The sequence below is a fragment of the Rhipicephalus sanguineus genome, chromosome 9 (assembly GCF_013339695.2).
Source record: "Rhipicephalus sanguineus isolate Rsan-2018 chromosome 9, BIME_Rsan_1.4, whole genome shotgun sequence".
NCBI classification, from domain to species: Eukaryota; Metazoa; Arthropoda; class Arachnida; order Ixodida; family Ixodidae; genus Rhipicephalus; species Rhipicephalus sanguineus.
In genome coordinates this window covers 87,087,918-87,098,485 of record NC_051184.2, presented here as the reverse complement: position 1 = coordinate 87,098,485, position 10,568 = coordinate 87,087,918, and the positions used below count along the sequence as shown (strand labels likewise).

At 47.8% G+C, this 10,568-nt stretch overlaps 1 protein-coding gene across 1 annotated transcript in view; it reads left to right on the top strand.

Moving 5' to 3' along the window:
- Positions 1 to 474: 474 nt before the first annotated feature.
- LOC119405981 (uncharacterized) overlaps positions 475 to 10,568 on the top strand; it is a 58,198-nt gene continuing 48,104 nt past the window's right edge. The window contains exons 1-6 of the mRNA XM_049419483.1: positions 475 to 734; positions 1,887 to 2,018; positions 5,229 to 5,272; positions 5,696 to 5,825; positions 6,856 to 6,917; positions 7,583 to 7,691. Of these exons, the coding sequence (XP_049275440.1) occupies positions 523 to 734; positions 1,887 to 2,018; positions 5,229 to 5,272; positions 5,696 to 5,825; positions 6,856 to 6,917; positions 7,583 to 7,691 (689 nt within the window). The 5' untranslated portion in view covers positions 475 to 522. The remainder of the gene's footprint in view (positions 735 to 1,886; positions 2,019 to 5,228; positions 5,273 to 5,695; positions 5,826 to 6,855; positions 6,918 to 7,582; positions 7,692 to 10,568) is intronic.

Below are 10,568 nucleotides of genomic sequence, written 5' to 3'. Positions count from 1 at the left end.
ACCAGGTTAGCATAGACGGCATAGACCACACGAAGGTTACTTCGCCCGCTGCAGAGTCCATGTTTGCTAATGAGGAAAGCCTACCTTCGTACGACATTCCAATTTGTTGTTATCGCATTCATTCCTACGCACTAGCGGCGGAACTATGAATTTTTTTAGCAATAAGAAATATATCTAACCAGCCGCGCGTTGCTGCACATTTTCCCACATTACGTTTCCTGCAGCTTACGGTTATTACTGAATTAATGTCAGCACTGTCACAACGCCGCCTTTTACGGCTACGTTGTATTAGTTGTCTGTTTCGTTACTGCATACGGGTAAACGAATCATCGGCCTTATAATCATTGTTGTAAATTCAAAACCCACGCTTACACTAAATTTCATCCAAATCGAGAATGGTGAGCCTGACCACCTTTTGGAATGCAACGCAGTCTGATAAAGAGAGAGCACCGCTGAAGTACAGGTAGCCTATTTTAAGGCAGGGACGCGCATGCGCAGTACCATGTCTCGATATCCTGCGCTATGGCTTCGGCATGCGTATGCTGGACTGCTCAAGGACACGCCCTCCTATACACAGCACAGCTTCGTCCATGCCAGTACTATTGTATTGTTGAAAGTAGACGGCTGCACAGTTCGCATACTTGGACGTATACGACTATGGCTGAGGAAAGAGCACGTCGACGGTACTTGATGCTGCCGGGCGGGAGCTTCCAAGTGGTCGAAGACGACGACAGGTGAGCTTCTATTGAACATTTTCACTGAAATATGTCCATATCACCGATACTTCATACTTTGCGTCAGCGTTTTGTAGGAAATGGCTAACACAAATTTTTGCGCGCTGAAGCACGGTAAAATGTTGGGCGAGTTTACCGAAACGTGTGCGTGTGTGTTTGAAGAAGAGCACGAAACATGGCCAAGCGAAGACAGTGGCTTTGGCAAAGTTAGGTGGCAGGACGATCTTGCGCGACTTTAAAGAACGCTGCCCTAGTTACGCTGCAAAGTCACAAAAATTGAGCGCGAGGATGAGTTTATTTTGCTTCCTCCTCCGCCTTTCGAAAATATCGCTGCTGCACCAGGGCGTCAGTGAATCAAGCGTAAAGCGGTCGAAGAAATATTTTTCATTATTAGGCACTTCCACGTGCCATTATTTTTCGGATTGACATTCCCGATGACACGACATCCGTTTGAAACCATGAATCATTTCAATACCAAACGCTCAAACTCTTTGGGTGTTGGTACCAGATGTCTAAAAACTGTACTTTTGCGAGTATTAATTCTTTTACGGATGGTGACGTTTCTTTCTGCATCTTTGACGCTGATTCTCTTATAACCCCAGAGTATCAAATACATTATGTTCTTTGTCTTGGTTCCCTACACAGCCATTCACCATTTATTGCCCTGCACTTTTTTGGTATCCGCATTTTTTAAACATTGGCATCGCGTCTGTCTCAGACGGTTACATCACATGCTAGCATCTAGATTACCCCTGGGTTACGCAGACGGTTGCATCTAACGTCAGCTCAGCTGCGCTAATAAATCCGTCTTGCGGAACAGTCACAAAAGATGCTTGAGGTTTAACTCTTCCTAACCTAATTATCTAGAGCTAAAGTTGCGCTTAGCAGGGTTTCGCGAAGGGTATGGACAGTTTTTCATTAAGCCTGTTCACGTGGGACCGCAACGGCCAGGCTGAGAGTGAACGCAGCTGCGATGCCTCGGCTTAGTGGATCACGCGGCGTGGTGTCACGCTTGCAATACTTAGGCTCAAGCGGCTCGGGGTCATTGCGACGCGATGAATGCCCTTGGGAGACGTATCGTAATAGATATTCTGCTCTAAATATTGGTGCTAAGTATTTCACATATGCGTTACACTTTATTGTACTGTCCAGAGTGGACATGCAACTACAGCCGCCGACAGAGACGCCAGAAGTAGCAAGGCCAGTGCTTACGACTACATGTGGTAGCGGTGACACGTCCGTGCCGGGCACGAGCAGTGCCCCAATTCATCAGCAGAATCCATGGTGAGTTCATGTTCAATTTTTCAACAGAAATAAATCATACAGTGAGATGCTTGCACATGCAGGAGACTTCTCAATTGCGCCATTTTGTTCATACCAAAACGGAGGAGCTGTACTCTGCTTATAGGATCATTTTATCAGCGTACGCACACGCAGACGCTCGTAGGAGCGGCTTGAGCAAAGGTTCACTACGGCACAGTTATGCGCTAATCCGCTTGCTGGTGATGCGTGACGCAAGCGTTGTGACCGCGATGTTTTGTGCTCATCGGGTGAAGCGCCATGCGTGTCTTTAGACCCATTACACAAGCCACCGCATGGGTGTTTGTCTTTTGCAGGGATTTGTTTTGCAGAGAGTATGACTACCTACCACACACAGCCGTGCATGGCTGAGCCATAACACATTTTTAAAGACGATAGTCTTTCTTGGGGAACTTAAACGCAGAAATTTTGGTCTGTCTTTCTGTCTGTCCTTCTGTCTGTCTTTCTGTTTGTCGGCACGTCCCTCGATTCAGCCACTCGGCCAAAGTTGAAACACTTGCCCAAGGGCCAGCCATCGTGAACGGCTGAATAGGTTCATACTTGTGTACATTGTTGATCAAAAAGCAAACATTACGCATATCTGAGGCGCAACATCACTAGGTAAGTATTAGGCGGTGTGTTCCTTTAACAGAAAATACATAGATACGCAATTTTAAAGACCTTGATGGTATGCGTTTAACGTTGAGACAGTAACGCGTTTATTAAAAGATTGCCACAGCTGAAGCGATCAGCGGTCCAAGCCGAGCAAGCGCGAGCGCCAACAACAACCGTCTTCGTCGTCTTCTTTCGCAGGCGTTCTTATCTGCGCCCTACCATGTTACAAATGACTCCCCCGCGGAAAAGGAGCCATCCTGGCCTCCTGGCGACCTAAGGAACAGGTACAACTGGTGGGTCATAATGCGGCTTCAGTCGATCGACGTGAACAGTCTCGCGGCCGTGACGACGGCGGTCCGTAGATGATTGAACAGGCTCAATCATATAGTTAACTGGGGATGCTTGACGTAGGACGCGGTAGGGGCCTTCGTACTTAGGCAGTAGCTTTGTGGAAAGGCCAGGAGCGGAGGAGGGAACGCGAAGCCACACCAACGTTACAGGCGAATACGACTGAGGAGGCAGGTTTTCGTCGTGACGGTCCTTCTGGCCCTACTCGCCCTACAATGGTACAACCCTAGTTTCTTAAGGTGCGCTGAAAATGCGACTGCGCTGAAACTTGTCTTCCTCCGTGCCCTCTGCACAAGCTCATGTTGTGTTTCGGTTTCGGTTCAGTATTGCATTGTACGAATGACAGGGGGCGCCGCTCTGGCATTCCTGTTTTACCCAGGCGACGTGTAAGTAAGAGAGTTTGTGGAGAGTACTCGTTGAGTGCGGACGTTTCTTCTCCTTCGGCGCATCGCGCCAAACAGCGTGTTCGGGCTGGCCGGCGTCCCCACCGGTCGCGTTGGTCACCGCCGGTCTTCGCCTGCCGCTGCGCCGGGACTACCAGCCCGCAACACAGCACTCGTGTTTCCCGACGTATTGCCAGATGGCGTCCATATCTCACGCAGCGCCTCTTCTATCGTCTTTAGACGACATTTGCAGCGAAGCACGCAGATACGCGGCCAATTTTTTTTTCATTTTATTTCATCTTTATTTGGGCATTTTCACAAAATACCCAAACTTTTTGTGGCTTCGGCTTCACACAGACTGCCTACAGATTGACCTGCTTGGGGGAAATCGGCAGTCGCCTTTTCCTGCATTCCCCCATGATATTCGTCCTTCTTTCTCACTTTGCATCTTTCCTTTCTTCTCCACTCTTTCATTCCTTTCCAATTTCGTATTCAAGAGTGTACAGCCGTCATTTTTATGAAAGGGAACATGTGATCGCGTGGCAGATAGCCTCGCGCCGCCTATGTGGCGCGGTGCAGTGGCGAAAAATGAAAATAAAAAGAGAGAGTGGTGTTGTACCCGACTACTGCCTACACTCCCGTCACGAACGTGTCTTTATTTTACGCTTTTTTCTTGATATCTATGTTCTGTTGGCTATTTCAGCGAACAATGATTGCTTTCGATAAGGACTGTGGCTATCACAGCTTCGTAAGCATTCGGAAGAAACTAAAAGCACAACAAATTTTTGCACAGATCAGACTTCCACAACAAATTAAAGCGATAAAAAAGAAGGAAAACTGCAAGAAGCGGTGCAGGCAATACACGGCACGGCACCGCCCTCTCTTTTCAGTTTTCACATTTCGCCCGAGCGCCGCGCCACATGTGCGGTACGAGGCTATTCGCCTCGCGCTCGCGTGTTCCCTTTCATAAAAATGGTGGCTGTACGTCTTGATTACAATGGTGCGCACGCGTTACAGCCCTGTAAACAATTCATACTACACTGGAAATCTTAGCGTTGAGTCTCCGACACTTTCAGCCTGTTTCAAATTGAATTATTGAACAAATTGCTATGAGGTGACCACATCCCGATAATCCCGAGTACAAAAATTAGTGAACTTACTCCGCAGGCACCTAGAAGGAAGATTGACAAAGCCAATTCGGGACGGTACCGTAGCCTTACTCATCCATAGTGTGGGTGACAAGTCCGTTCTAAGCATAGATGCGGCTGTTAACTGTTTTACGGCCTGTTTGATTGATTCCGCGTCTGAATGTATTCCTGAAGCGAGCGGAGGGGGGGGGGGAGTTCGCAGACGACGCGTTCTGTGGTGAAATGTGGCTACCTTTCAGCCATGGTGCAACCCTAGTGAACTTTAGGCATTTCAAATCCCAGTAGTACACGCCGACAGGCTAGACAAGAGAGTTAGAATTTTACATGGTGTCGACGGAAGAGAACGAGAGCATCGTTTAGACGGAAATAAGAACTGAGTGTTGTTAAACGGGAATATATTCGAATTCTATGACGCATAAGGTGAAATAAGGCATGCTGAGGAAGGAACCATCGCTCATGCTTATCGCAAAGTTCTCTACAACGGCACATGCGTATATTAGTATGATTTCTGCAGTGACCGTCTTCTATGTTCTGTGGTCGTGAGACAAAGCAAATATTACCAGTAGCCCTGCAGAAAATCCATGTACTAGCTTCGCATTTAGGCATAACATGCAACTTACCTAACCGCAAAACCGCTTTTGACATTCTCATTGCTGGCAACGCCCCGCATGATACAAATGGGTGTATTTTTTATTCTTCAGGATCCCTGCCGGCACAGTGAATGTCCAACCAAACATCGCATACGGTAGGGAGTTTTCCTATTCGCAGTTCATGTGCCACAAGCGGGAATCGGGAAATCGCCCTCTCCTGCAAGCGACTGAAAGAGCCATTACACATGCTGTTGCACGAGACTCGCTCAGTACATCGCGTCAAAGCCACTGGTTGAGTGTCAGAGCAAGGAATTGTAAATTAAGGAAAATAGATACTACTAACGATAACCAATTCAAACGACCACACGTTCCGTATACTCCTTTTTTAATTTGGAGATTGCACTATCTTAGTGACGGCCTCCTTGCATTCACCTATTCAAATTATTCCATTGATTACTCCAAATTGCCCCGGCTTGCACTCTTTTGCCATACCTGGTCATGGGCCATTAAACGCCAAACAGCAATATCTTTAGTACAGGTGCGGTGCACTAATAAATTGGGCACTATTTTGTTTTCAGGGCGCGCGGGTATGTCTCAATCCAGAATCGCCGGTTCCCCGCTTCCCGGCAGTAGCAGCAGTAAGTCTTTCACTCCTATCCAAGGTAAAAGACGTCCGCAAACGGAGGGAGCATCGATGAAGAGAGCGAGGTGAGCGCACCTTTTCACGAAGACAATAGCGATGAACGCTTCTTTATTACAGCTTGAGTCATGTAATGGTTAGTGTGGAGCTGTTAGTTAAGCTCCACATTGGCTCGCGCCACTTCGGCATCTATCAATGTTGTTCTGAAATAACAGCACACACGTTTACTTTGATTCAAGCAGGCAAACAAGGAGCCCCATGTGAGCAGATTACATTCTCCACCGCCATAGTACGCCGGTGACATTATGTGCCTGCAAAACGAGCATTCTTTTTGCCCCCGAAACCTACTTGCGCTCATTGGCAAGCATACAAGTGGAAAGTTGCACGACAGCGCCTCAGTTTGCAGCTGTCTGTGTTACAAGTATGCAAATGACTTCTGGCAAGCAGTAACGGCAACATCTGGTGAAGTGTCCGTGCAATAATAACCCGTTTTGCGACAACAATTGTATGGACGCTTCCAAGTACATTTTTGCCGCCGGCGTCGCCGTCATGGTCCGTCTAAAAAGTGACTCCGTAACATCGCCGCGCACGTCGTATGCTCTTTGTGCGAGGGAACGCCTGCGAGGGCTCCTGGCGGTCGCGGCTCTAGCAGAGATGAAACGCGCCTGCCGTCTCCATCACCCGAAAGGTGTACGCAGGGTGCAGGACGGGGAGCAGGCTGCGGGACTGCGGCACAAAAATGCGTACTTTGACTGTGGGTGGTCGTGGTCGGGCGCTGTCGCGCGCGCTGCATCTTAAGAGGGGTTAGCAAACGGCTGATACCTCTGTAGGTGTTGTGCTGTCGTCGGAAAGTTTGCGTTGAAGCCATATATGCAGCACGAAGATCGCTTTGCATGCTGCAACGGCCGCGTTTCTTACCCCGCGGTTCTGTTGAGTTTCGGCATGTGGCATGCTAGAGTATTGAGGGGCTAGCCTTCCTTCATTTAGCGCGCCAATTCTTCACCGCATTCACTGATTCGCCCCTCCGGCAAAACTGTGACTCTTTTGTCACTGCTGGAAGCACGTAGCCTGACCCTTTCGCTCTTTTTTTGCCTGAAGGACTGCGTCTGCCCCGCTGACTGTGCAACGCCACCCTTCTGAAGGCGCAGCTCCCCCTTACGGTATGTAGGCAGAGGCTTTTGTCATACTAAGACCCTTGTTGGCGGCGGAAAGAATCGTAGAATTAGGGTATCTTGCCTTGCCACGACACGAAGCCGTAATACGGACGCTGTGTTGCGTCAGAAAAGAAAGCAAGGCGATCTCTTTAGTCCAGATTGCCTGAAGCCGACATTTAGCAGAGCGTTTGCGGACAGGTGTAAATACATCCAGCATGAATGAATGTGACAGAACCATATTTGAATGTCCACCGGTGTTGGATCAGGTTGTCTGCCGGGGGTCCGAAAGTTCTAGCCTTGCACTTTCAACAGCTTAGATCATTCGCAACCATATGGGCGAAATTACTGCAGTCGACGAATATAAGGCTAGCCTTCAAATAATACATAGTGTTGTTGACAAGGCCGCACAGGCTTTCTTGCGAGGAACACCCAATCGACACTACCCAACATAATGACTTTGAAGATAGGTAACCCTCGTTACCTGATGGAAACCACCTAGCACTGTGGAAGAACCGCGTCCTAAGAGGAAATACACTTTCAATGTAAAAAACGCGTCAGTGCTTTCATGGAACCTTCAACTCTAACCACATGGAGAGCTTGAAGGACATTGTTTGGGACGCAAACACGTTTCCTGCTGCTCATTGCAGTCCGACTCAACGCTTTTCTTTCAGTGGCTGCACACCCGACCATAATCGAAAGTAGCCCTCTCACAGTGCCGTCGTCCTTCTCCAGTACATCACGCGCGGCCACGGTGGAAACCATGCGGGCATACGACCTGAGGTGAGCCCAACTATCGAATACTATTCTTCCAATTGAGATATGAAGAATCATTGAACAGGGGGTGTGGCTTAAGCCAACGTTTCGACATGTAGACTTGTCTTCGTCAAGGCGGAAACAATAAAGACCACTTTCCTTTTCGAAACGTTGGATCAGTCGACACCCCCTGTTCAAGGAGTTTTCATTTCTTCAAGGTTCCATGCTTCCATGAACCTTTGCCTTGTCTGGACTTCTTCAATGGAGCAACTCAGAGGCTGCGCTGAACGGTCTCGACAGTTTTCACGTAGACACTCCCAGAAATTGAAGTTATTATTATTCGTATGACAGTATATTAGCCGCGGGGGCTCTCGGCGTAAACTGCTTCATAGAAGTGCAAACTTGAGGTCCTGAATTGCTGTATAAATAGTCAGAGATGGAGAAATAATTTTACTGGACAAGTTTATGCCACGTGGATGAGGAAGAAAGGAAGGAAAGGCAAGAAGGTCAAACAGACGGGCGTCTGGTTTGCTACCCTACACTGGGGGCCAAGGAACGACGGTAACGAAAGAATAGGGAAGGAGGTACTATCAGGGTACACGTGCGCTTGTCCACTACACGCCTGGAAATCTGCCACGCTGGTTTAGTGATTTTGGTGTTTGACTGCTGACCCGCAGGTCGCGGGATCGAATACTGGCCGCGGCGGCAGCATTTTCGGTGGAGGCGAAAATGTTCGAATCCTGTGTACTTAGATTTAGGTGCACGTTAAAAAACCCCAGGTAGTCGAAACTTCCGGAGCCCTCCACTACGGCGTCTCTCATAATCATATCGTGGTTTTGGGACGTTAAACCCCAACAATTATTATTGCACGCCTACAAGCTACCGCTTATCCCGGTAAATTTTGAGAACGCGTCCATGAGCTTTGGCACATTTAAAGGGCCTCTAAACCACTCAGTTCAAAGGCCAGAGAGTGGTTTCTTTCTCACTTTCCCTCTCTTCCTACAGGCGCCATCTCCGCCACGTATGTGTTCACAAAACACGTGGGCAATGTCAACACTTAGCATGGAGCCTATCAGGATTTCGAGCTCTTAGACTACATGCTGATATCTCCGATTGCGCAGTCGAAGGCGCACAAAAGGAAGTGAAATCAGTTGATCGTGCACGATAGTCATGTGAGACCAGGCAGAACGGGCGTACGACTGTACTGCAAAACAGAACTCAAGACTGATATCTCTCGAATATGTACCAATCGACAACACATTTTCTCATGAGATCGCCTGCACAGACTGCTGGCGTTCGCAAATAAGCCGAAAAGGCGGGAAACTCCTAGAGAGAATAACGCGCTCGTCATTTGTATTTTCAGAGGTTGCTTGGCGACCCTGTAACGAAAAAGTAGTTTTCAGTTTACCACCTTTATATAGAAGAAAAAGAATCAGATTACGAATCGCAGTAATTACCAAGTTCAAGTGCACCACCAGGTAAAGTACAGCCCGGTATTGCAACATTTCCGGCATACAAACCTTCATTTTTTTTGTTCGTTGTTGACAGTCGACACGACAGTCAAACTCCGTCTAACCCATTGTAAAAAAATACATCGCTGTTAGGGCGCGCGATGTCTCGCACCTGCGCGAAGAGTCGAGCGTACGTGAGAGTTCAACGCTATCCCGTGGATTAGTGCGACGTCATTTGTACGCCTTTGTGAATAGGCGGAATGGTTTCGACGTTCTCCGGTGCTGAAGAAAAGCACGTTATTGCAGCATTGGAGTAACGCGAAAGCTTGAGTAAGTTAGTAGGAGGAGTTCATGCAAACAATCGAGCAAAAATAAGACAGGCAGCAGAAGCACAAAGACAACTCGCCACGGTTGTGTAGTGGTTATGGTGCTCGAGTGCTGACCTGAAGGTCGCGGGATCGAATCCCAGCCATGGCGGCGCATTTCGGCGAAGCGAAATGCTCGAAGCCCGTGTACCTAGATTTAGGTGCATGTTAAAAAACGCCGGATGGTGAAAATTTCCGAAACCCTCCAATACAGCACCCCTCATAATCATATCGTGGCTCTTGGACGTAAAACCCCGGCAATTATTCGAAGCTCGAAGATAGGCTGCCGAAGCAGCGTTCTGTCTCCTTAGATTTGTTAGGTATTATTTCAAACGTAGGAGGCGCAAAACAGGCGAAACGTCGAACCGTCATGGTGTCGTATTAGCACATATCCAATCATGCACCGAAGCCCCACAGCAAAGAGATGGAACTGGGAACACCGCATCAGTGTTCGAAGCTTCAAAAGGGAACACTCATGCCTCTGTTGCACTCTCACTGTATGTAAACGTTGCGGTGCTATATATATATGGGTTACTGTTTAAGAGTTGCACCGTGTACCTTGTATATACAACCCATAAAATAGGCCCATAGTATGTAATGTCTTAGTAATCAGACCTTGGAACTCTCACTACACGAAAAAATTAAATATTAAAATCGCCGTTGAAATCTTGATTTCTCGGGTTACAGTGGCATATATGTAACAAACATGAGTTACCGAGATTAGTGTATGAGGTGTTTTTCCGAAACAACTTAAGTCCTGGCGTGGTACTCTGGCTCTAAAGCCATTCTCATAAAATCTGACTGCAATGGAACAACTGGTTTTGCATTCCCCTCTAACACGCTAGTTTTATCACCAACCATAGTTACAACCGGATTCTAGTTTACTGCCCTTTAAAGAAGTGCTTACTTTGCAACTTGCACTTTATAATGCCTTTTGCGCGCTTCGAGAGCGCGGCTTTTTGTTTCGTTTGCTATGTTCACACTAAGAAAAAAATGGAGTATTTGGCGAGTGTTTTGTCCACAAAACTTTAATCATCTGGCCTCGACGAGTTTCCTTTCTTGGAAACCCGGCTTTTGCCACTTCCTAT